Here is a 22,652-nt window from a genome sequence, read left to right as displayed (position 1 = left end):
ATTGTATTTTATGATTGGCGTCCTGTATGCGGCGATGGAATAAAAAAACGCAACTGCAACCGCGGGGATAAAAAGCAGTCGAGCGCGTGGCGCCCGTCGCACACACTGCGATTCAGTAGGCTCGAATCCTTGACATCAACCCACCCGTATAAATACATATGTGTTGCATATGTATTAATAGAGGTCAAATCGAGAACGCACCGGGACGGCAGGTAGAAACACCCAACTTGACGTGGGCACAAGACCGAACGTGCGGCCGTGAGGGAACGGCTGCTAGCAATGTTGGATCGACGCGTAATGGTGCATGGAGCGCACTCTGCGCAGACGAGGGAGCGTGAGTAGGTGGCGGCGTCGGCGCTAGAAGCTTTGGTGCATACGCCGCCGCGACAGAGCGTGGGATGCGAGTAAGGGTGCGTGCGTTTAGACGTCGTGGTTAAAAGCGTATACGTGATCCAGCGGCTCATTTTGGATCATTATTGCTGCTGGCAACATCATGGAGAAGCTTGGGACGACGATTGGCTCGTGGAGCGGCAAGGACGTGCTCTCGACGGAGCAGCTTTATGCGGCGAACGTTCGGTACGCATCATGGAGGCGGCTCGTGGATGTCTCATCATGGCACATGCAGATACCTCTTCCAGGTTGCGGACCACATGAAGGACATGGTGGCCCGCCAAGGCGGCGACGATACGCTCAAGGGCAAGGTTCGTCAGCGCATGCTGTCCAGCATGCAACATGATTAGCAATGTCGGGTATAGGTCATGGCCAATGTCTTCTTTGAGCCGTCGACGCGCACGAGCTGCTCGTTCCAGGCCGCCATGCTGCGCTTGGGCGGCGCCGTCGTCTGCGTGAACGAGAGCTCGTCGAGCAGCCAAAAGGGCGAGACCCTCTCGGACACGATGCGCTGCCTCGAGTGCTATGCGGATGTGACCGTGTTGCGCCATCCCGTCAAGGGTGCTGCTGCGACTGCGGCGGCGGCGAGCCGCAAGCCCGTGCTCAATGCTGGTATGTCTTCTCTCTTCTACCAGGTGCGCCAACATCGCCATAGGCGACGGTGTCGGTGAGCACCCGACGCAAGCACTCTTGGACCTCTACACGATCTACAAGGAGGCCAAGCTCTCGGAGATGAACTTGACGGGCAAGGTCATCACGATGGTGGGCGACCTCAAGAACGGCCGCACGGTGCACTCGCTCGCGAAGCTCCTCGCGCACTTTAACGTCACGCTCAACTATGTGTCGCCGGGTACGTCCATGCATCACCATCTCCTCGTCTTCACAGTAGCATGGCGTAGAGTCGCTCAAGATGCCGCAGTACATTGTCGACGGGCTCAACGCCGTTGGAGTCAAGCAGCACGAGACCACCGACTTGGACTCGGTCCTCGCGGCCAGCGACGTCTTGTACATCACGCGCGTCCAGAAGGAGCGCTTCGAGACGGCGGCCGAGTACGACGCTGTCAAGGACAGCTTTATCATCACGCCCGCGACGCTCACCAAGGTACAAAGGCGCTCCTTATCAGTGACGCTCCATAACGGTCCTAGGCCAAGGCGACGATGATCCTCATGCACCCGTTGCCGCGCGTCAACGAAATCGCCGTCGAAGTCGACGCCGACCCGCGCGCCGCCTACTTTCGCCAAATGGAGTACGGCATGTACGTGCGCATGGCGATCCTCGCGCTCGTGCTCGGCAAGGCCTAAGCCGATTGCAATATACCGTCGTCTTCCTTCGTCTGCATCTCTCTCTCTCCTCGTCTCCGGGGCCATCGCGCCGAAGGCGATCTGCCTCCCACCGCTCCACACTGGACGATCCTACCTGCTGCTTGCCCATATCGACCCACGGCTTGCGACCTGCCGTGATCCGCTCTCTGCCATGGCGGTAGTATCCGGATAGCGTATGCGGATGAAAATCGGTTGGTGTTTAGGCCGCGAGGGTTGATGAGTGGTTTCGGGGCCATGGAGCATTAGCGATTTACTTTTGAGGACGCTGGTTTATTAACGTACAAAATGTCGGCCGAGGAAGTGAACCAAGTTGTGGAGTTGGGCGAGATGGAAGCCCTCCAGGAAGTCCTCAAGAAGGCCCTCGTCCACGACGGCCTCAAGCGCGGCCTCCACGAAGCCGCCAAGGCCCTCGACTCGCGCCGTGCCCGCCTCTGCTGCCTCGCCCAGGACTGCGACGAGCCCTCGTACCAGAAGCTCGTCCGCGCGCTCTGCGAGGAGCACGGCGTGAACCTCATCATCGTTCCCTCGGGCAAGCAGCTCGGCGAGTGGTGCGGTCTCTGCAAGATCGACGACAACGGCGAGGCCCGCAAGGTCGTCTCGACGTCGTGCGCCGTCATCACCGACTTCGGTGAGGAGACGCACGCGCTCAACGTCCTCTTGAACTACCTCAAGAGCCGCGTCGATGCCTAAACGCGCTGTTTTACTACTGATGACCCCAAACAACCGTCGTTAATAGAAGAGACTCCGTTCTCCACCACCCCTCGCATCTTCAATCGACTACTCGGGAAGGGCCAACGACACGTACAGGACCAACGCTTGGATTTGATAAATACTACAGCTACTTCCACGCGTCATGCGTCTGGCACGAGCAGCTTGCGCTGCTTGGCGCGATGGGCGCACTCGACGTCGTCGCCAGGTATTGACGCGCTCGCACTGCACTGGCCTTTGGTGCTGCGCTTCTTGTCCTTCTACGCGTGCACCATTAGCATATCAGGTCGCATGGCGTGGCAAAGACGTACTGGTCGCGGTATGCTGCTCGCGTCGTCGTGAAAGAACGGGTGCTGCAGCGCTTCGGACGGTGTTATCCTCTTGCGTGGGCTACACACGTCGTTGGATGAGTTGCGCTACAAATAAGATGCATGTGGACGTACTCGTACTCGAGCATCTTGGCGACAAGGTCGGTGAACGCGGCGTACTCGTCGAGGCTGTGGCCCTTCTCGCCAAACCGCCGGCCGTTGCACGTCGCAATGTCGTAAAGCGTTCGCTGGACCGCCGGCGGCGGCTCGGCTTCCGAGGTTGGCTTGAGCGCGTACCCGGTCGACGTGCGTTCAAAGTACTTGTTGCGCTGGAGCACGTGGAGCTGATCAATCATGGGCGCGGGCACCATGCCGAGCACGTGCACGATCTTGTGCAGCTGGTCCATGACGTTGGCGCCGTCAAAGAGCGGCGACCCCGAGTGCATCTCGACGAGGATGCAGCCGAGGCTCCACATGTCGATCGCTGCCGTGTACTTGAGACCGAGGATGACCTCGGGCGCGCGGTAAAAGCGGCTTTGGAGGTATTGAAAGATCTACAAAAGAATGAGGCGTCGGTGGTGGCATCGTGCGATGCTCGTACCTCTTTGCCGACGCGGCAAGAACTGCCAAAGTCAATGAGCTTCACTTGGCTCTTGCTTTGGTTGACGAGCACGATGTTTTCGGGCTTGAGGTCGCAGTGGATGATGGACGAGTCGGCGAGGTACCGCAGCGACTAGATGACTAGATGTATTTTTGTATTTGTGAGATACCGTGCGCAACGCAGTACCTCGAGCACTTGTTTCATAAACTTGCGAAGGAGCTTGAGACCGATGCCAGCGTATTTCGTGCTCTGCAGCAGCTGAAAGAGATTGTACGAGAGGAGCTCAAAGACGAGGCAGTGGTGGCCTTTGTGGACAAACTTGTCGAGCATTTGTACTACGACGAGGCAAGGATTAGTGTGGCGTGACGGCATCTACAGTACCAATGTGGTTGTCGTGACCGTGCCGGCTGCGGTGCAGGTACTCGAGAATATCAATCTCAGATTGCACTTGCCGCTCGAACGCCTTGCGGTTCTTGATGATCTTGATGGCAACAGGTTTGTTGGTTTGCATGTCGACGGCTTCGAGGACTTGGCCAAACGAGCCCTAGGGGACAGTGCGTGAGCGCGGCGAGGGCGGCCAAGCTGGCGGTGCACCTTGCCCATTTTCTTGCCCGTGACGCGGTAGCGCGCATGGAGCACCTCGTGCTCGTCCGGCACGTAGTAGTCGCCTACCGGCGCCTCAGGTGGCTGTTTGGCGTCCTTGGCGCCCTTGGTCAGCTTCTCTTTCGACCGCTGCTTCTTGTAGTACGCCTGCATGTCACAATAAGATCGTAGTCTGCCATGCAGTTGGTGTACGAGGTTGATGAGGCGGTACGTCTCTAGGAGGTGGCAGCCCAGCTTCACGCACGGGCGCGCGCCTAAGACTCGTGGTTCCATCGCGTCGTCGTCGTCTCCAAGGCTCGGGCTCGTCGTGGTCGTCGGCAATCCGTCGTCGGCTCGCTTCTCGAATGCGACGCTTGAGCTTCGAGCTTCGCCTACTATTCGAATAAAATTTAAATACGTAAGCGGTTTCTCCGTGGCTTTCGTCTTGACGTTTGTATAGAATCGACCACCGGGGACGCCAGGCACCTTGCATACAAACGCCGAGTTAGTCTCCCCAGCATTACTCTTGGACAAAGTATGCGTCAGCCCTACCCCGCGAGCCAAAACACCCGCCCTCCTTTCTTATTGGCTGCCGCCAAACAGCTCCCTCCAATCTCAAGCGCCCGTTTTTCGATATTTTGGCCAAGTTTCGAAACGGACTGTATCCGGATGTGAGGTTGCCGTTTGGCGGCTTAGTTAGTCGATTTAAAGCCGAGTGACACCCGACAAAGTAGTATGGCGTAGGTAGGCGTGTTCAAAAGGCTTGTACTAGTAGCAAAACTGAGCTTTTCGGTGATTTGCGCTGGAACGTTTGAGGGCAATGCTCGAGTCGCGAGTGTAGCCAGACGGCATGCAGGCGCGCTGGCGAGGCGCATTAGAAGGCCTTCGGTTGTTGAAACGACGTCATGCTAGGGTCAACTCATACGCTAGAAGAGCGTGTATCGCTGGGACGCAACTTGTGGCAGCATCTTGCGTCTTGCGCCTGACTCGAAAGCGACTACAACAATCCGAAGCCACAGGTACATGTACTAACTTTAGTCGACTAAGCGGAAAACACCTTCAAGTGACCTGAATCTTTCGAAATTCAATACCGGTACCGGTACCGATAACCGAACGAATTTTCGAATGTGAAACGGATAGCCGTTCAACGACTCGCCGCGTGGATACCGGTTGCAACCGGCACGCGAAGTGTGCATTGCAGTTGTACTTGGCGTGCACACGGGAGGCGACACTTGCTCGCTGGCTCGAATGCGTTCGCCATCAAATAACGCCACAGGAAGCGTGGTCCATTCAAGCGACTTCTTGCGTGGAATAGACAAGCAAAATTTGATATAGCAGTTGGTAGTCGGTTGCAGCGGAGATGTCGAATCAACCGGATTGCGATCCGTTTTCGGGACGTTCACTATTGCACGATTGCCAGGCTGTGGCATTCACTGCCACACGACAGCGGTAGCTCGCCGCTAGGTTGCTCTCGTACCGGTAGTCGGCCAGTATCTACTTGGCTGGAGCAACGACTAACGACGATCCCAAGCTCCAACTATCTGCCCGTTGCGCCTTGCAACAATGCGCGAGCGCCGCGACAGGTTTGTCGAGCGGAGAAAACTAGTGACGCACGGGTTGAATACGCCAAAGAATGGACTAACATAATACGATAACTGCAGCGTTTAAGATGGTCCAATCGAGACTCAGCGACTCGGATCGTTTCGCCGTCCACGTGTTGCGTGCGTTTAGCCTATCAGCGTATCCGGACGTGGCGCGACCACCCAATGGCTGGGGGCGCATCCGGATACGCCATCGATTATTGGATCGAAGCGGCAATTCTATCCAGCTCTCATGGCGGCCCCATCCTCCGTGCGCGAGCTTAACCGCCTGTACGTGCAGTCCAGCACGCTCCAGTGCGCGCTCGACCTCTGCCGCCCGTGCTGCTACAAGGTCATCGTGCATGGCGGCAAGGACATTGTGCCCAACCAGCGCCCAGAGCTCTGCCCGCGCTTCCAAAGCCCGGCGGCCAAGAAGGCCTCGGACGACGAGGGCGACGACGAGCCGACGCCGCCGGCACCGCTCACCAACGCACTGATTGCCACCGATGACAAGACCGTGCTCACGGTCGGCGACGGCAACTTTTCGTTCTCGCTTGCCATGACCAAGTACTTGGCGTCGGGCGCGCAGCTCACGGCCACGTCGCACGAATCCAAGGACACGGTGCTCGAGACGTACCCCGACAGTGCTGAAATCTTGCGGTCGCTCGATGAAGCGGGCGCCCGCGTCTTGCACGAAGTCGACGCGACAAACGCCGCCGCGCTCGAGGCCCTCGGTACTTTTGACCGCATCATGTGGAACTTCCCGTGCGTTCGCATGGAGAACGGCGCCGATGGCCAAAACAACGAGATGGAAGAGAACAAGGCGCTCCTCAAGGGCTTCTTCTCGGTCGTCCTCGGCTCGCTCGCGCCGGGCGGCGAGGTGCACGTGACGCACAAGACCAAGCCGCCGTTCGGGCAGTGGGGCATCCTCGAGATCGCGGCTGCTTGCGGTCTCTCGCACCTCGGGTCGGTCGTCTTTGACCGGTGCCTCTACCCGGGCTACTCGAACAAGAAGGTGCTCTCGAAGGGCTCGTTCCCGATCTGGGACTCGGAGACGTTTGTGTTTGTGCGCCCGTCAGACCTGAAGACGTGCACCTTCTCGCTCCCGACGACCATGCCGGAATCCGCCGCCGTCGACCAAGGCTGCGAGCGCTTTGTCTCGTGGACGCCCGAGCAGTGGGAGAAGGAAGGGACGCTGATCCCGATGACGCCTGGCATCGTGCGCGACATTCGCATCTTGCTGAGCCCGGTCAACAAGAAGCAGCTCGAAGAGAAGGAGAAGGAGCGCAAGAAGCGCAAGCTCGAGGCGCTCACGACCTCGCTTCCCGAAGACGTTCTCGCCGCCAAGAAGCTCAAGCGGAAACCGCACCAGAAGAAGGCGCCGATCAAGACGAGCGAGAAGAACAAGAAAGCCATGCCGGCCTCCAAGCGCAACAAGAAGGCCAAGCGTACGTGCATGATCCTCCTCCACCCGTCCGTCTCATGCCTCTGTCTAGGTCACGCCTAACAAGAATACCCTAATGCTAGATCCACCTATAAGACACAAGCGTATATTACACTCGACGTCTCAGTGCATCGCGCTCTGCCGACGCGCGACCTTCTTGGGCTTAAGGACCTTGCGCGTGCGCCGGTACTTGCGGAAAGCGACTTGGATCTTAGTGCACGCCTTCTCCATCGCATGCCAGCCATAAAGGACGAAGAACGTGTCGCCCTCGAGCACCTAGTTGACAATCAACCTTGGCGTAGGACGGAGGAAATGGACCTGGACGTCGGCGCGGGGTGTCGTGAGGACGATCGGAAGCTCCTTCACGGCTGTGCCAGCGTTGATCTCTTGCGACGTGTTGCGGTAGATGCCAAGCACAATACCCGGGTACTTGGACGCTGCAAAGAGCCGAAAGATCGAGCCGTACGTCATGCCTTGGTTCTAACACCATGCTTATGTCACCGCATATCAAAATAAGGTCTTACTTGGTACATCTTGGCCAATGGCACACTCGTCACAATGCCGGTGCTCCGCGGCCCGCCAATAAGCTGGCGAATAATGCGGTGGATGTTTTGGCTGTAGTACGACTACAGACAATTCCATGCATATGAGACCAAGATGAAGCACTAGTAGAGAAAGTGTACCTGGACAAGGACCGTCTCACAAAACTGCGGGTGAAGAAGCCGACCCGACATGAAGAGGGGCATGCGGTAAATCGGCTGCTCCTCGGACGACGCGCCGGCCACTTGGGACGACGTGCTCAGCGCCGTCTTCCAAAAGTCCCAGAAGCGATCGGGGGTCGTGACCGACGTCGATTCGCTCGACTTGAAGCCCGAGAGCACAAATTTCTTGTTGAGAAACTTGGAGTTGGACTCGTCCGTGAGCTCGGTGAGCGTAAACATGCGCGTAAAGTCCATGTTGAGCTCAATGAGCATCGTCGTAAAGATGGCTTCCGCGTCGACCATGCTCGTTTCCATGAGACCCGACACGCTTTCTTTCGCGCTCTTGGCGAGGACGACGACCGACGCCGCCGACTTAGCGCCCGCGCGCTGCAGCTCTCGGTACACGAGCGGGCTGCCGCAGACATAATACTAGACAGAGTGTCCGTTTTGTGCGAGCAAGAATGACCGAAACAACGTACGACGTCTCGGAATTTGGAGATCGCGGCGGCCCATTCGTCCGAGACGGGCGATGCGTCGAGGATTGTGATGGGCGGGTGCCGCAGCGAAAAGACACCGCGCAGCGGCGAGATGAACCACTGGAGGGACGCGAGCGACTCTTCGCCCAGAAAACTAGGGAAAATATCAGACAACTTGTCCTCGGAACTTTCTCCGAACCTGCAAATGACAATATGGTTGGGGTCTTGCAGCACCGCGAGCGGCGGCGGCTGCAGAAGGCGCGGTGGGCGGTGGCCATACATGGACACAATGTCGTCAACGACCAAGTGCCGGAGCCGGTGGTCAATGTCCGACTTGGGCATGCGGACATGGGTGACAATACGTGACAGCATTGAATCCTATCGTACGATCTCATTGCACAGAAAAGAAAATCAACTCTTACGGCGTGGATCGACTCGCCACTCAAAAGCACCTGCATCGATGTGAGGGCTCGGGACCGACACGTACACGCACATACCCGGGGGTTGGCGCCGAGTACGGGCACCGACTTGTTTTTCCCAAAATGGGCGGGCGACCGGAGACCACGGTACGTTGTCCGCAGCGTGTCTTCGGCATGGTCGGGCGAGTACGGTGCGTCCGATCTAGATCGATAGGAGACCATCTACCACATTGCACGGGACTCTACCGTTCGTGCATGCGCTTGGAGGACGTCGGAGTCGGGATCTGGTTGGCGTCGTCGACGAGAACGTCGCCGAGGTGCTCGGCCATCGAGATGTGGAACTTGGCGACCATGTCGGCGTCTTCCGCGATCACGTACACACGACTGCCTTCGCGCAGCACCATGGCGAAGCCCGGGTTGAGGACGAGGCGGACGCCCGAGATGAGCGACTCGTCCTTTGCACTCGCGTTGGGCGCGCCGTCAACGACCACTTCAACCGCCACAAGCACGACAGCACCCTATATATCGCCCCAGGATTGTACTTGGATTCGCCATATACGGCGCTCGTACGCTCGAGTCTCGAAAGATCTTTTGGGCTGCTTGGACGAACGTGAGGTCGGCGTACTTCTACTCCCAAGAGGTCTTTCATCCATGTGTCCATCGACGTTATCGTACCTTGCTGAGCGAGACGACGTAAAATTCGCGCGACGCACCCTACCGACGAGTTTAGCGCGTTGAAACTCTGCCGTGCACGATACCTCGTAGTACAGTTGCTCCGTGTACAGCGTCTCGGCAAGGTCAATGTCCGACTGCCGCACAGGCCGCGTCGTCGCTTTGGCCGCGAGCGCGCGCTGGAGCTTGTTGAGGATCGTCTTGGACGTACGCGGGCGCTTGTCAAGTGTGAGACAGGACCCAAGGTTGGCGATCATGGTCGAGAAGCCGGGGCACACGCAGCTCTGCGCGAGGACGCCGAGCTTCATCGTGTCTTCGCACACAATGTCGTCGCGGTCGAGGCCCGCGGCCATCATGTGCCGGACGTTCTCCGACTTGAGCACCATCGCAAGGCACCGGAAGCGTGATCTAGCGAGACATGCAGACATGTCGACTTCCTATCGATATGCGTGTACCCTGCATATTGCTTGGTCGAGAGTATGTGCATGATGTTCTTCGCGTCTTCCTTGACCGGGTCTTTGGCCAGCTAATAAGGTCTGCGTCACGCGACGAGCAACAACGAGGCAAGCGCACCTTGTCGGGAAGAAAGAAAGCGGCGAGGGCTTCCTTGACCCGCGCTCGATCCTACAAAGAAGGCGTGAAGGCGAGCGTACGAGAGCCAAGACGTACGAGGTCTTCATTGCGCGACGGGTCGCCGGCCACATACGTCACGCGCGAAGCAAACTTGGGATCGTTCTCGATCTTTTGGATAAGACCTTTAACATACTTGGAGCTGCCCCGCTCGCCAAGGACGATCGCCTAGAGACAAAATATAGTTATGAGGACTGCGGAGACACGGAGCTTTGGTCGTTGTACGTGCAGGTGGCGCACGGAGACGCCTTGAAAGTGGTCTGGATGGAACAGTTCACGCAACATTGCAGCGAGCTACACGACCATATCTCAACACGAGATCGGTGGATGGTTGCTAACCTGCGGAAACGTCGGGTTGCCCATGATGACGACCGAGTGCGTCCGGGGTTTCGGGGCATACGGCGGGTTCCCGATCGACCGGAGCTTGTAGAGGTTCACGAGGTGCTCGACTTCCATCGAGAAGAGCACAATGCCGGCGACGATGAACACGATCACAAGCATGCGGCTCTCGACCGTGTGTGGCGAGTTGTCGCCATACCCGACGGTCGCCAGCGTCTACACCAATATCGTTGCAGCCAATGTATCAAGGCATCCACTCGACACGTACGACGACGGTGTAGTAGATGGCAAACATAATGGACCACGTCTCGGACGAGCAGTCGTCCGTGAGCTGGTTGCTGATGGTCCCTGCAAATAAATCCGGGATCGAGAAGGCTCCTCGTGACTATTTCGTACCGTTCGAGCACGCGTAGAGGTGCGCAAAGCCGTTCTCGAGGAAGACGCCGATTTCGCCCGTGGTTTCGAAGAAGAAGACGACGGACGACGCGAACGTGAGGAGGAGGAAGCATTTGATGCCTTGGCGCAGCATCATGAGCCCTTTCTCCGACTTGTCGAAATGGCGCTCCATCTCCATATAGCTCCGCAGAATGAAGAGCGACCGCGTGACCGAGAGGTCGAGCCACGTCCGTGTCGGCTTGCCCGCCACGTTGATGCTGGGCGCAAAGCCCACGCAGCAGTAGGACGCGAAGCCGAGGAGGTCGAGGATCGTGTAGAACTCAAACATGTACCCGAGCTTGCGCTTGGCGGCGAAGAAGCGCACGATCGTGTCGAGAAACGTGACGAGGTAGAGGACGAGGCCGACGTAGTAGTAGCCTGTCTCGACCGTGTACGACTGGCAGCGCACGATCATGACGAGGTAGATGCCCAATGACGCGACGAGCTGGATCGGCCGGCTCTAATGCGCATGTCAGTAGGCATTGCGAGCGGAGAAAGGCGACGTACGATGAGCACGGCGACTTGCGACTTGCGCGCCCACTGCCGCAGCGCGAGCGAGAAGCCAACCTCGTCGTTCTGGAGGCGGAGGTTCTGGCGGCGCGACGCGATCATCCAGAGCACCGAGAAGAGCGCGGCCGAGCCCCAGACGATCGCGAACGCGAGCAGCTGCTGCGCCACGAAGTCGCGGCTGTGCACGCACGGGACGTCGCCGGCGGCCACGGCCGTGATCGCGTCGAAGGTCGAGCTCTGGTCCAGCGTCTGCGCGCTCGAGAGGTTCTTGCTGTTGTCCACGTACTGCGGCGCGACGCAGATGTACCTGCCCATCCTGCTAGTCGACTAGTGTACCACGCTCGTAGTATGACCGAAACCAGCGACTAATGCCATTTTTAGCCAATCAGAACGCGCGCATCTGGCTAGTCTTTACAAGGTCCTGCGCTTCCTCCTGTTGCGAGCCGACCTACAATGCAAAGAGCCTGCAACGCCAAGAAAATAGCATGCGAGAGAGCACAAGACAGCGCTCAATGTCCTCGCTCACGGTACCGACAACGCACTGCAGACGTGAACGCGATGGGCGGATGATAGGTGGCAGCAAGTTGAAGCAAGCAAAGAAAAAGAAGGCAGGTCGGTTGTTGAGTCGAAGACTTGGACTCAACAACCACCTGGCCCTGAACTTAGACTCTAAGTTCAGGACCAGTCAATGCAGTCGTACAGTACACGTAGTACACAGCACGGTATTCGGCGTTGGCACCACCCCTGAGCGATTGAATCGGCGATCGAGCTCGGAGAGGTCTACGGGTTGGACTTGGAGATCTTGACACCAAACACCGGATTTCAAAGCGGCAGCGACACGAGTTTGAAGTGATAGCGAAGGACGAGAAGACGCTCCTGCGCGGTAGACCCCGGCGTTGCGGCCGTTCACCCCAAGGAAATAAACAATTTGTTTCATTCCCATGGCTCACCCCAACCGATGATGCATCGGGACAGCGGTGGCGCTGCCGCTCAACACTAACAACGTGTGGGTTCAAGAGTTTGTATGCGGATCAATATGAAGATTATTGCTATACCAGCGAGGCCGCCGTTGTCGCTGTGGCTGGGATGAAGCGCCTGCTCCGTCGTCATGAAAGGCGAGCAAGGGATAGTGCACGGCGCGACGAAGACGGCATATTGAATCGATCAAGGGTGGCTTATCTCGCCCGAGTTGTCGGGGTTGCAAGGACTCAATTCGAGCGTTGGCGTTGCAACGAGCTCTGCTTTGATACGTCACGAAAAGGACCAGACGTACGCACTTGCCTTGCTTTTGGCCGCAGTGTTTCGTAGCAGGTACCGTCGTTCGCACCAGCTCTGTTTCTGCTCCAAATACGTTTGCCACCCATTTGCCAAGCATTGCAACAACGTGATCCGATGCACGAGAGGTTCGTTACTACGGCGCTACGTAGTCATGTGGGTTGGCGGCTGGGCCAAGCCAAAGAGACCAAGGTCGAACGGGGTGAGCCCTCGGGCGTTGCGCACACCGGGGTCCGCACCCTACGCATCGCACGTAGCAAAGCAGCTGCAGACATGCACGTACGAAGCCGAGAAGAAGCTGCGCCGTGTGCACGTGCTGTCCGAGCGCCGCATTGTGCAGTGGCGTGTTCTACAGTGTAAGGGTGTGGCGACGTTCTCGATCATCCAATCTGGCATAGTACACCGTCATGTGAAGACCGCGCGTTGGGGTCTGCGCCGCTGGCCAAGAGCTGCGCCGCGCCGTGGTGGCGGCCAAATGAGGCAAAGTGGTGCAGTGGCGTCGCACCCGAGGCGTTCACGAGCCGCCAGTCGGCGTTGTTGGCGATGAGAAAGGACATGATTTCTTCGCCGTCCGTGCTGAGCGCGGCGACATGAAGGAGCGCGCGACCGTCCAATAGCTGTGCGTTGACGTCGGCGTCTTCCTCTAAGAGGAGCTCGAGCGACTCCTACGCTTGCCGTTGGCCACACGGCTGCAGTAAAGGGTCGTCGCACCGTTCGGCCCTCGAGCGCAGCTATGTGCACTGGCGACGTCGAATCGTACACGCTCGCGTACAAGCGCTGACGCGTACGCTCCAGGCATGCGCTCCACGGCGTATTTGTACTCAGAGCAGAGTCCAAAACATTACAAAGCGGCTGGTCCCGATAGCTCCAGCACGCCAGCGCGCCGCGGTAGCACAGCCCCGCAAGACACGCCACAGCATCTACCAGACGCGCTAGAGGCGAGCGATCGTAGGCATGGTCGTAATGTACCAAGGCCATGCAATGCGGAGCCGCAGCAAGTGGCGCCCGTGGTCTCTACGACGCATGAGGCTCGCGTCGCCCGCAATGCGTACACACCAGCGACAGGACTGCAGCACTCGTCGTCGCTATGGCCTACGCTGCATGAAGTGCTGCATGAGATATGGTGCAAGTGTACACTGGGAGTGGGCGTCCGTGCATCGAGCCCAAGCGGCCAGCAGCCATAACAGCCCCACCGCGAGGACGGCCATCGTCGTCGGGTTGCTGTTTGCCGTCGATTATCCGGCAGTCCAATCCTTCCGGATATCAAGATGCGCCATCACGTTGACACCGATACGATGCCACGTCAGGAAAGGCAGCTTAGTTTTGAAGGAGCGTTAAAAGCTGGCGCGCACTGCAGTGCACCAGTGGGCGCAGTTGACGAAGCTGCACAACGTCTCCAAGAAAGGTCCAACGCCATCGAACAACGCCACCGTAACCCTCAACGGCTTCCACTCGCTTCACTTGTCAATTGTCAAAGCCGATGCACAGCGAGTCGACACCACTGCTACCGCCAAGGCCTCGCAGCGTGCGCCAGCGGTATACAAAAGGCCTCGTGCTCCTTGCGTGCTTTTGCGTGGCGTCCGTCGTGCGGTACCAAGCGACGTTGTCGACGCTTGTCGCGTCACCAGACTTTGACGGCGATCTCCGCGCCCGCTGCAGCGTCCATACCCTCTCTCAGCGTCTTGACCACTTTCAATCGACCAACGGCACGTTTGGGCAGCGCTACTTTGTGTGTCGCGAGTTCTGGGACCAAGAAGCCGGTCCGATCTTCTTCTACGCGGGGAACGAAGCCGACGTCGAGCTGTACTTGAACCACACGGGCTTGATGTGGGAGTCGGCGCCGTCGTTTCGCGCGCTGCTCGTCTTTGCAGAGCACCGGTACTTTGGCCAATCGATGCCAACCCGACGGGCCAACAGTTCCAACGGGCAGTACGCAGTGCACCTCTCGTCGCAGCAGGCGCTCGCCGACTTTGCCGTTTTGATTGCGCACCTCCGAGAGACGCTACCGGCGCCGCACGTACCATTTGTGGCCTTTGGCGGGTCGTACGGCGGCATGCTCGCGGCGTGGCTGCGGCTCAAGTACCCGCACTTGGTCGCGGGGGCGATCGCAGCATCGGCGCCGATGCGGTCTTTCTTGGGCATGGACCCGCCCATGGACTTGGCATCCTTTGCGAGGATCGTCACGCACGATGCCAGTGAAGCCGCGGGCGCAGCGCCGCAGTGCGCCGCCAACATTCGCGCGGCATGGGACCACCTCTTTGCGCTTGGTGGCACTGTCCAAGGCCGTGCAAAGCTCGCAAAAATCTTCCGCGTGTGCCCCGGACGGAACCTCACTGCCCCGGGGCACGTATACGACCTCGCCAACTGGGCCAAAGAGGCGTACGAGAACATGGCGATGGGCAACTACCCGTACCCGACGTCGTACATCACGGGCGGCGACCGCACACTTCCGGCCTTCCCAATGCGAGCCGCGTGCGTCGCCTTTAGCGGCCTCTTGGAGTCACCGGAGGACTTTCTGCACGCGCTGAAGCAAAGCATCGATGTCTATTACAACACGACGGGCGCGGCTCCGTGCTATGCATTCGATGATGACGACAGTCTCGACTACTGGGACTACCTCAACTGCGCCGACATGTACACGCCGCTCGACCAGAATGGCGTCACCGATATGTTCTGGCCCGAGATCCACAACGCGACGACCGACGACGCGGCGTGCGTCGCCAATTGGGGCGTGCACGTGCGGCCGTTCTGGCCGTCGATCGTGTTTGGCGGCACGGACGCGTTCCGGCAGTCGAGCAACATTGTCTTTAGCAACGGGGATTTGGACCCGTGGTACCCGACGGGGTTTACAACGTCCTTGAGCGACTCGGTCGTGGCGCTTCTCATCCACAACGGCGCGCATCACCTCGACCTCATGTTTAGCCATCCGCTCGACTCGCATGCGCTTCGACGCGCCCGTGACACGGAGCGTGACCACATCCGCCGGTGGGTGACCAAGTCGCCTTGAGGATCGAGGAAATCGCGGGTAGGTGTCCAGTCGATGCATCCATTGGCTATTAAAAACATGATACATCGTTTTCATTGGTCCTATTCCATTTGTTTTGGCCAATGCGTGGCGACCAATGCCACCAACGCGCCGATGTGGCGACGCCAGGACGCTACTTTAGTACCGCTGCGCCTCGTCAAATGCAGCGTGACGGTATTGTTAATGTCTGAAATGAAATACGCTATAACTTGGCAGATCGCTAGAAGACTCTTTAGAGGACATGGAGCACTCGGGCGCTCCGTCATCCGAGACGTGGAGCCCGAGATAGTGTTGAAAGATTGCTTTCCAAGGAACCTTCACTCTCGTGCTAAAAGAGCTGCGTTCGTGATTGCCGCTTGGTTGTGCTTCAGCCTGCAGCACAACGAAATGACACATGCCAACAGCACCGCGCTCTTGTTGGGCGGCGTCCGCATGGAGCTCTCGCACTCATGGAGCGCAGAACGCAGCACCTTGCTCCCGCTCATCTTGTTGTACGCCGGGTCGGCCTCCGACATCTACCGCAGCCCAGTCTATGTGTGCAAGGAGTGGCTCGCAGCAGCCGACTCCAGCGAGTACTGGCTGGGCGTCGCCGCGTCGCTTCCCAACGGCAACGACACGTCACGTCTGGTCGCGACAGCTGCGTCGCCCAAGCGCTTCGTAATCGACTATTTTTTGGAGCAACTCAAACCGACGCAATGGGAGGTCAACCCGAATTTGGTGGTCGAGTACCGCGATAACACGAGTGACGACGTGACAAGCCCCGAGGACCCACGCTACCACAACCTCGTCGGCTCGCGCGCCCCCTTGCATCCAAAGCTGCTACGCATCGACACACTTTTATTGCCGCCTTGGACAGACGTTTGCTCGACCGCCGCCGTCGCTGCCATTTCTGCAGATCCGGCTCTGCACAGCTCCGCGCTTCGATCAAAACGTACGCTGGCAATTGATTGTACGCAGCCATCCATCCACCACCCTCCTCTTTGTCGAGGAATTTCATCATGCGGCGGGGGTCCTGTGGAGTCAAACCACGCGCTGTGTGAGCCTCGAAGACGTCAGAGCCACCGACACCCAAATCGTTCTGGAATGGCTCGGACGCGACACGTCGACGTGGGCTGGCCACTACGGTGCAAAGGTCGCCAATGTCTCGGCCATATACCTCGTACACCCCGTGCCCGACGCCACCGTCGTTCTCAACTACTAAGCTGCTCAGCTTCGCTGTCAGATCCTCAAGCGTAAGCTTGTGTACCAGAGTACTCGTCCCATGTTATAAAAACAAAAAGAACATCCAATTGCACTTTGTACCTCTTGCATCAAACGAGTGTCCATGTTGTGGCTACAAAGTACGTCACGATTCGAGCCTCCGGCGGCAAAGGTTATTCCGTCGTCAAGGGCCCCATCGTCATCAACCCAGTTGCTGTTTCATTGGTCCACGGACCATGCTGCGTTTTGATTGATCGGTTTCAGCCAATGGAACGGCGGGAATCGATTGCACCAGATCGAGAGATGCAAGCAGTGGACGAGGTCTCGTCGAACCATGCGCACGTAGCGCTGCCGCGTACTTGGAGCGCAGAGTTGAGCAGTTTGCTTCCAGTCATCTTGGCGTACGTTGGATCGGCCGCCGACGTCTATCGCAGCTCCGTGTATGTGTGCAAGGACTGGCACGCGGCCGCCGAGTCGAGTGCGTTTTGGACCAACGCCGCCGTGTCGCTTGCGATGTGCAATGAGATCGTGCCCTTCGTCGCGGCGGCTGCGCCGTCCAAGCGCTTTGTCATCGACCACCTCTTTGAGCAGCTCAAGGCGACGCAGTGGGATATCGATCCGAATCTGCTCGAAGAGCATCGTGTCAACGATGAAGACGCATGGGCCGAGGGCCCCTGCGCGCACAACCTCAGTGGCACACACGCACCGCCTTCGATTCAGCACTGCTACGCGTCAACGCACTATTGGTGTAGCCTCGCACAGACCTTTGCCCGGCCACCGCCGTCGCTCCCGTTTGTGCAGCTTCAGCTCTGCACCGCCGCGCGCTTTGACCAAGCAGTGCGCTGGACGCTCGTGCTACGGAGCCTTCCGTCCGAAGAGGTCCTTTTCCAAGAGCTGTTTCGCCAAGCAGCGGGAATCCACTGGCGCCAGACCATGCGCAGCGTGAGCCTTGCAGCCATGCCCACGGATGACACCCACCTCCAGCTCGAATGGCGAGGACGCGACACGAGGTACTGGCGAGGACACTATGGCGCAAAAGTCGCCAACGTCTCAGCAAAATACCGCGTGTATCCTGTACCGAATGCCACCTTTAGTCTTGAGGCCATCTACATATAATGTACTAGGCGATCGATATTCCGATTGGCTATAAAAGTAAGCAATACAGCGTTATGATTGGCGCATTGTATTTATTTTGGCCAATACATAATGATACTCACCTGGTGCCGAGCTGCATCATGGAATTGGCGACGCAAGGTGGCCAAGAAGTCGTCTGAAATGAAATGCGATGAAACTTGCCAGATCGATAGAAGTGACTTTGTAGAGCAAGAATCACCCGGCGTCGTCGTCAGTAGAAGCGTACAGCGAGAGAAATCCAAGTTTGAAGTTGACCTAAATTACCATCACTCTCGCATCATCCAAGACCTACATTCATTGCCCACCACTTTCCGCATTCCACTCAAAAGTCTCGCACGCGTGGGGTGCAGAACTTAGCAGCTTGCTCCCGCTCATCTTGACGTACGCCGGGTCGGCCACCGACGTCTATCGCAGCCCAGTCTATGTGTGCAAGGAGTGGCTCGCAGCCGCTGACTCGAGCGACTACTGGGTAGGCGTCGCCGCGGCTGTTGCGATTCGTCATCGGCTTTCGCGGTGTCCTGGTGCTACGCTGTCTTACGCGCATGAGGGTTCTCTCTAAAGAGCTTTTTGAGCGCGTGGCCGGAATCCGATGGCGTCAAACCACGCGCTGCGTGGGCCTCGCGGCTAGGGGACGCCCGACTGTGGCTCGCGCGGAACAGACGCGACACGTCCACTTCAACGGTCACCGGCATCGCACCTCGTGCATCCAGTGTCTGATGCCGCTTTCTAGACCTCGAGACCATTCTTGCAAGACATACCAAGTCGCGCCTAACCTTGGTCCGACTGGACTGCGACAAGAGTCAGAAACAGAGACCTTAACACGATGTGGATCCATGCTTATGCCTCGGCGCTCTCGGCCGCAGCCGGCGGCTCGAGCTCGCGCAAGCGCGCTTCGACACTCGCGACCCGCTCGGCGGGGCAAATGAGCGTGAGGAGGCGCAGCTGCTTGATGGCTTCGTCCACGTGGCCGATTTGCACGAGGAACTCGGCGAGGTACTCGTACGTGGCTGGGTTGCGCTCGTGGAGGCGAATGGACTCTTTGAACGCAATCATGGCGTTCTGGTAGTCGCCGAGCGCGGCGTGGGCGCGGCCGTACGTGCACAAAAGGATGCTCCAGCTCATGTGGTCGTGCGTCGGAATGAGCTACGAACAGATTCCATGAGCGCTGCGTCTCCTCGCATGCGCACCTTGAGCGCGCTCTCGATGAGGTTCTTGGCCTTCTCGGGGTGGTGCGGCATCTCGACCAGGGCACTACGCATCGCAAAACTCATTGTCCGAGTACGATTCAGAGGCGAAGTTGTACCGGAGGTTCCACGTCGCGGCCCGCTTCTTGTCGACCTTGAGGGCGGCCGTGCACGCGTCCCGAGCTCGCTTTGTGTTCTTGGCGCGTCGCTCGATCTTGGCCAACGTCGTGAGTAGCATCACACGGTTGCTGCACTGCTGCGTCGCTAAGGCTCGCGCATGAGGTCGACTTGACATGACATCAACGATCATCACCAAGGTCCAAGACAACGCGAGCCGACTCGATATTGCCGCGCTTGGCCTCCATCTTGGCCAACGAGCACCAGTAGCTCGCCGACCACGGCGAGAGGTGCGTCGCCTATCCACCTGCATGAAGGAGACGGTAGACGAAGAACATACCTTTTCGTAGTACTCTTTGGCCCGATCCACATCGCCGTGCTTCTCTTCCAGAATGCCCCAGTTCTAGTCCATAGTCGTTGAGTCGATGGTTTGCACAATGCAAGAGATGGTCGTACGTGCCACAGCTGCGCACTGTCGGGGACCATGGCGACGCCGGTCGAGAATGTCTCGCGCGCGTCGTCGAGGCCATGCTGGGCGTCCGTGCGAAGATGAAGGTACGCCAGCGACTAGGATCCATATGCACTCACGAGATATGGACGCGACGCCTTCTACCGTGATGTTTGAGATGCTCCCCGGGTTGTGCTTGAGCACGGTATGGTAGATCTTGAGCGCTGCGCCGTGGTTGCCAAGACCGTCTTCAAACTGCGCGAACGCATTGTACGCACGCTCGTCGATCGACGACAACTTGGTGTCTACACGCACGCCACTTTAGTGCCTGCCCATACCATTAGAACGCCGACATTCGCGGAACGCGTCGCGGGCGCCATCGACATCGCCGAGCTTTGCAAGGCTCATTGCACGCAACATAAACTGCTTCTTATCGTACGGCGCCGACTCGAGGCCTTGGTCCAAGACGACCACGGCCTCGCCGTAAAAGCCGCGTTCGTACTCGAGCTGTGCCCACGCCTACAACGAGGTGTATGTCAGTATCAAGTTGATACAGACACGCCAACGGACGTGGAAGACTTGGGGCGTGCAGAGCGCCATTTGCGTCGCTTGCGTAAAGAGCTGCCGCGCGAGCTTCATGTGGCCGTGGCGGCCCTCGAAGAGGGCGTAGGCCTATACCAGGCATCAGGATACAAGCGAGATGTTTGCCTTCCGCCAACTGTACCTCGGCCAAGTGGATGTCGTCCGGAAATTTCTTCTTGTACGCGATAAAGAGCTTTCTAACCCCTTGCGGCGTTCAGACCTGATCGAGAGCCATTCAATTGATTACTGTACCTGGCTTTGTCCGTGTTGCCGCTGCGATCTTCGACCAAGGCCAAGCCTACGCTGCCCATCTGAGCATCGCACGAGCAAGGGATCGAGTTCGCACCGAGACCGGCCATCGCGGTCTGCGTCGTCTTGCCGGCGTCGGCCGCAATGATGACGTTGAAGAGACGGCGTGCTTCGTTGAAGTTTTCAATGTCGCCTTCCATCGTCGCCCACGACTGCCAGAGACTCGCGCTGAAGCAGATTTTGGACGCTTTGGTAAAGATCTTGCGCGCAAGCATGACCTTGCCGTCGCGCCACTCCTGTCATATCGCCTGTCAGGAAGACGCGTATTGGATTGCGATGGCGCAGTACCATGGTCGCCCACTTGTTCCACATCTCCATGTCGTGGTAGTAGTGGTGCTGGAGCACATTGCGGAAGAGCCGCCGGGCGCCATTGATGTCGAGGCGGATGAGCGCCTGCAAGGTCATCTCGTTCGCCGCGACGTGGTCGCTCTGGAAGCCTTCGAGGTGGTCACGCTCAGGCTCCCACTCACCCGTTTCTTCGCTGTACGAGCCAAAGTAGCTGCCCGTGGCCGGCGGCGCCGCCGACGAAAAGGCAGGCCGCGACTGCGACAGCCAGCGCTGCTGCTGGTACATGGTCTTGATGCTCGAGACGCGGTGCGTCTGCTTCCACGTCGCCAGCACGAGCGACTGCGACCGCAGCACCGTCGCGCCCGAGAGGCGAAGCGTCTGGGGTCGCAGGACCCGGCGATGGAAGGCCAGCATCGTACTTGGAACGCGTCCGAGCAACACCGATTGCGAGTGCCAATCGGCCACGCTTTATACGTCGCGCCTCGCCATACAAATAACAAGTATACTTTCTATTTTATTTATTTAACTTCGAACTTCGGCTCTCGCAAGGAACCTCACTTTGACCTCGAGCGAGGTGACGTGCTGGCGACAAACAGGCAAGCGCGTCGCGACGTCGCTCTTGCCTGTAGAGACGTACTAGGCGCGCAGTGCAATAAAACCATTCTTCACGCGTCACCTTGATACCCACGAAATCGCTCAAAGCCCAGCTTTACGGCTGGGTGCAGCTACCGGGTGCCAGGGCAAATGGCCTCTGCTTCGCTTGCAATGGCTACGAATGTCGCTAGCTGTAGGCGAAGGCAACGGACGCCATGCATGCGCACGCCTGAAACAACTGAGCCTTCCGAAGCTCCACGCTTGCCCAACGCCAAGTTGAAGTTCTAGGGCGAAATCGCAAAAACCTGCGTACAAGGACCAAGAACCTAGCCCACGACGAGGTGCGTTCGCCTTGCTGCCGTGTCTTATTGCACGAGCGATCGGCGTCAAGGGATTTAATCACGTACACGCTCCATGGCGACAGATACTACCGTCGTACTTCCAGCAAGGAATTTCAAACTTCGATTCATGGGTCTTCGATTATAATTGCTGGCACCGTGCAACACTTACATGCAGGTCAACTTGGTGCCATGCGCGCTCGTCGAGCGGGCAGATACGAAGAAGATGCTGTACGTGCAAGCTCTACGCAGCAGAGAGCCTCACCTCGGGCTAGGTACCGCGCCTGCGGGCTCTGCCAGCGAGTGCTGCAGAGCGACCAGCGTACGTCGTCTCTCGCCGACGCGAGGCTCGGACAGGCCGCGTACTAGGACCGTATTGCCGCTTCTGCAATGTGGCACTACACGAGACGACCCAAGTGATCTGGAGGTACAAGCTCGTGGTACCTCTCGATGCTCGTCGCTGCGGCTCATGCGCGTGATAGCTCAGCTGCGCGATTGGCATGACGCTCCTCAACGTCATCCTCTTTGACGAAGGTGCGCGTATGACCTCAACCTGTCGAGGAACACACGCCGCATGTGTAGTCGCCGAGGTGTTCTTGGCGCGCCGGCCAGCCGCTACGCCAAAGTCCTCGAGTGCTCCCGACCCGAAGCTCGTATCTCAATTCGTGTGTCGTAGCTGCGGGAGAGGCTGCCGTCGCTCGATGCAGCGCTGGCCGAGACGCTCGAAGGGTCCCTAGTCGAGATGACGCTGCAGGTAGCGCTTAGCGTAGATATATCGGTTGACGCTGGCTGGTATAGGAGAGCGCCGTCAACACGGCCACCGGCTACGAGGTACATGAGCGTTCTTCATCTCCGTGCGCTCATGCGCGTCATGACGCTAGAGAGAGCCCAAGGCCGTTCGCATCGCGTGGTACGGGTCCGCCGACGCGACCCCGCTGCTCACGCGCGTCCTCCAGCGCCACTACAAGGAGAGCAACGTCACGCTCTAGTCGCTGCCACGTGTGTTTGAACGAAATATTGTCTTCTGTGCACATAGCGAG

General features: G+C 58.4%; 11 protein-coding genes across 11 annotated transcripts; 7 read left to right on the top strand and 4 right to left on the bottom strand.

Annotated features, from left to right (window-relative positions):
* The first annotated feature begins 467 nt into the window (after positions 1-467).
* SPRG_05258 (aspartate carbamoyltransferase) lies at positions 468-1,731 on the top strand. Its single transcript, XM_012343858.1, has 6 exons — positions 468-576; positions 626-701; positions 756-1,002; positions 1,046-1,240; positions 1,290-1,492; positions 1,537-1,731. The coding sequence occupies exons 1-6, from the start codon at positions 494-496 to the stop codon at positions 1,690-1,692; spliced, it is 960 nt and encodes a 319-aa protein (XP_012199248.1). The 5' UTR covers positions 468-493; the 3' UTR covers positions 1,693-1,731.
* Positions 1,732-1,933: 202 nt separating this feature from the next.
* Positions 1,934-2,516, top strand: SPRG_05257 (40S ribosomal protein S12). Its single transcript, XM_012343857.1, has one exon. It carries the CDS (start codon positions 1,999-2,001, stop codon positions 2,401-2,403), a length of 405 nt encoding a protein of 134 aa, XP_012199247.1. The 5' UTR covers positions 1,934-1,998; the 3' UTR covers positions 2,404-2,516.
* A 3-nt stretch (positions 2,517-2,519) lies between these two features.
* On the bottom strand, positions 2,520-4,354 carry SPRG_05256 (CMGC/DYRK/DYRK1 protein kinase). The gene is made up of 8 exons (XM_012343856.1): positions 4,126-4,354; positions 3,925-4,080; positions 3,712-3,874; positions 3,517-3,665; positions 3,331-3,462; positions 2,865-3,283; positions 2,733-2,811; positions 2,520-2,681 (listed from the first exon to the last, which is right to left on the bottom strand). The coding sequence occupies exons 1-8, from the start codon at positions 4,204-4,206 to the stop codon at positions 2,565-2,567; spliced, it is 1,296 nt and encodes a 431-aa protein (XP_012199246.1). The 5' UTR covers positions 4,207-4,354; the 3' UTR covers positions 2,520-2,564.
* A 1,369-nt stretch (positions 4,355-5,723) lies between these two features.
* SPRG_05255 (hypothetical protein) lies at positions 5,724-7,093 on the top strand. The gene is made up of 2 exons (XM_012343855.1): positions 5,724-6,940; positions 6,989-7,093. The coding sequence occupies exons 1-2, from the start codon at positions 5,746-5,748 to the stop codon at positions 6,997-6,999; spliced, it is 1,206 nt and encodes a 401-aa protein (XP_012199245.1). The 5' UTR covers positions 5,724-5,745; the 3' UTR covers positions 7,000-7,093.
* SPRG_05254 (hypothetical protein) lies at positions 7,055-11,461 on the bottom strand. Its single transcript, XM_012343854.1, has 20 exons — positions 11,116-11,461; positions 10,570-11,068; positions 10,442-10,521; positions 10,174-10,389; positions 10,060-10,128; positions 9,874-10,002; positions 9,778-9,828; positions 9,660-9,730; positions 9,291-9,612; positions 9,208-9,246; positions 9,103-9,159; positions 8,779-9,050; positions 8,611-8,734; positions 8,536-8,565; positions 8,313-8,491; positions 8,117-8,267; positions 7,620-8,066; positions 7,461-7,562; positions 7,255-7,416; positions 7,055-7,212 (listed from the first exon to the last, which is right to left on the bottom strand). The coding sequence occupies exons 1-20, from the start codon at positions 11,431-11,433 to the stop codon at positions 7,060-7,062; spliced, it is 3,471 nt and encodes a 1,156-aa protein (XP_012199244.1). The 5' UTR covers positions 11,434-11,461; the 3' UTR covers positions 7,055-7,059.
* Positions 11,462-12,537: 1,076 nt separating this feature from the next.
* Positions 12,538-12,950, bottom strand: SPRG_05253 (hypothetical protein; the record flags this gene model as incomplete). The annotated part of the gene is made up of 3 exons (XM_012343853.1): positions 12,538-12,633; positions 12,677-12,742; positions 12,795-12,950. 3 exons carry the CDS (start codon positions 12,948-12,950, stop codon positions 12,538-12,540), a joined length of 318 nt encoding a protein of 105 aa, XP_012199243.1.
* Positions 12,951-13,873: 923 nt separating this feature from the next.
* SPRG_05252 (hypothetical protein) lies at positions 13,874-15,400 on the top strand (the record flags this gene model as incomplete). Its single annotated transcript, XM_012343852.1, has 1 exon — positions 13,874-15,400. The coding sequence occupies one exon, from the start codon at positions 13,874-13,876 to the stop codon at positions 15,398-15,400; it is 1,527 nt and encodes a 508-aa protein (XP_012199242.1).
* A 405-nt stretch (positions 15,401-15,805) lies between these two features.
* On the top strand, positions 15,806-16,619 carry SPRG_05251 (hypothetical protein; the record flags this gene model as incomplete). The annotated part of the gene is made up of 3 exons (XM_012343851.1): positions 15,806-16,204; positions 16,275-16,349; positions 16,407-16,619. 3 exons carry the CDS (start codon positions 15,806-15,808, stop codon positions 16,617-16,619), a joined length of 687 nt encoding a protein of 228 aa, XP_012199241.1.
* A 302-nt stretch (positions 16,620-16,921) lies between these two features.
* SPRG_05250 (hypothetical protein) lies at positions 16,922-17,712 on the top strand (the record flags this gene model as incomplete). Its single annotated transcript, XM_012343850.1, has 2 exons — positions 16,922-17,628; positions 17,673-17,712. The coding sequence occupies 2 exons, from the start codon at positions 16,922-16,924 to the stop codon at positions 17,710-17,712; spliced, it is 747 nt and encodes a 248-aa protein (XP_012199240.1).
* An 839-nt stretch (positions 17,713-18,551) lies between these two features.
* SPRG_05249 (hypothetical protein) lies at positions 18,552-21,116 on the bottom strand. The gene is made up of 13 exons (XM_012343849.1): positions 20,681-21,116; positions 20,430-20,628; positions 20,336-20,381; positions 20,226-20,280; positions 20,072-20,173; positions 19,855-20,020; positions 19,667-19,806; positions 19,510-19,620; positions 19,394-19,456; positions 19,250-19,352; positions 19,056-19,200; positions 18,940-19,003; positions 18,552-18,895 (listed from the first exon to the last, which is right to left on the bottom strand). The coding sequence occupies exons 1-13, from the start codon at positions 21,092-21,094 to the stop codon at positions 18,590-18,592; spliced, it is 1,914 nt and encodes a 637-aa protein (XP_012199239.1). The 5' UTR covers positions 21,095-21,116; the 3' UTR covers positions 18,552-18,589.
* A 996-nt stretch (positions 21,117-22,112) lies between these two features.
* Positions 22,113-22,623, top strand: SPRG_05248 (hypothetical protein; the record flags this gene model as incomplete). The annotated part of the gene is made up of 5 exons (XM_012343848.1): positions 22,113-22,146; positions 22,195-22,265; positions 22,289-22,366; positions 22,411-22,443; positions 22,494-22,623. The coding sequence occupies 5 exons, from the start codon at positions 22,113-22,115 to the stop codon at positions 22,599-22,601; spliced, it is 324 nt and encodes a 107-aa protein (XP_012199238.1). The 3' UTR covers positions 22,602-22,623.
* Between the last annotated feature and the right edge of the window lie 29 nt (positions 22,624-22,652).

This window comes from Saprolegnia parasitica (genome assembly GCF_000151545.1).
Source record: "Saprolegnia parasitica CBS 223.65 unplaced genomic scaffold supercont2.15, whole genome shotgun sequence".
In the NCBI taxonomy this organism is placed as follows: Eukaryota; Oomycota; class Saprolegniomycetes; order Saprolegniales; family Saprolegniaceae; genus Saprolegnia; species Saprolegnia parasitica.
This window is presented reverse-complemented; position numbering and strand designations above follow the sequence as displayed.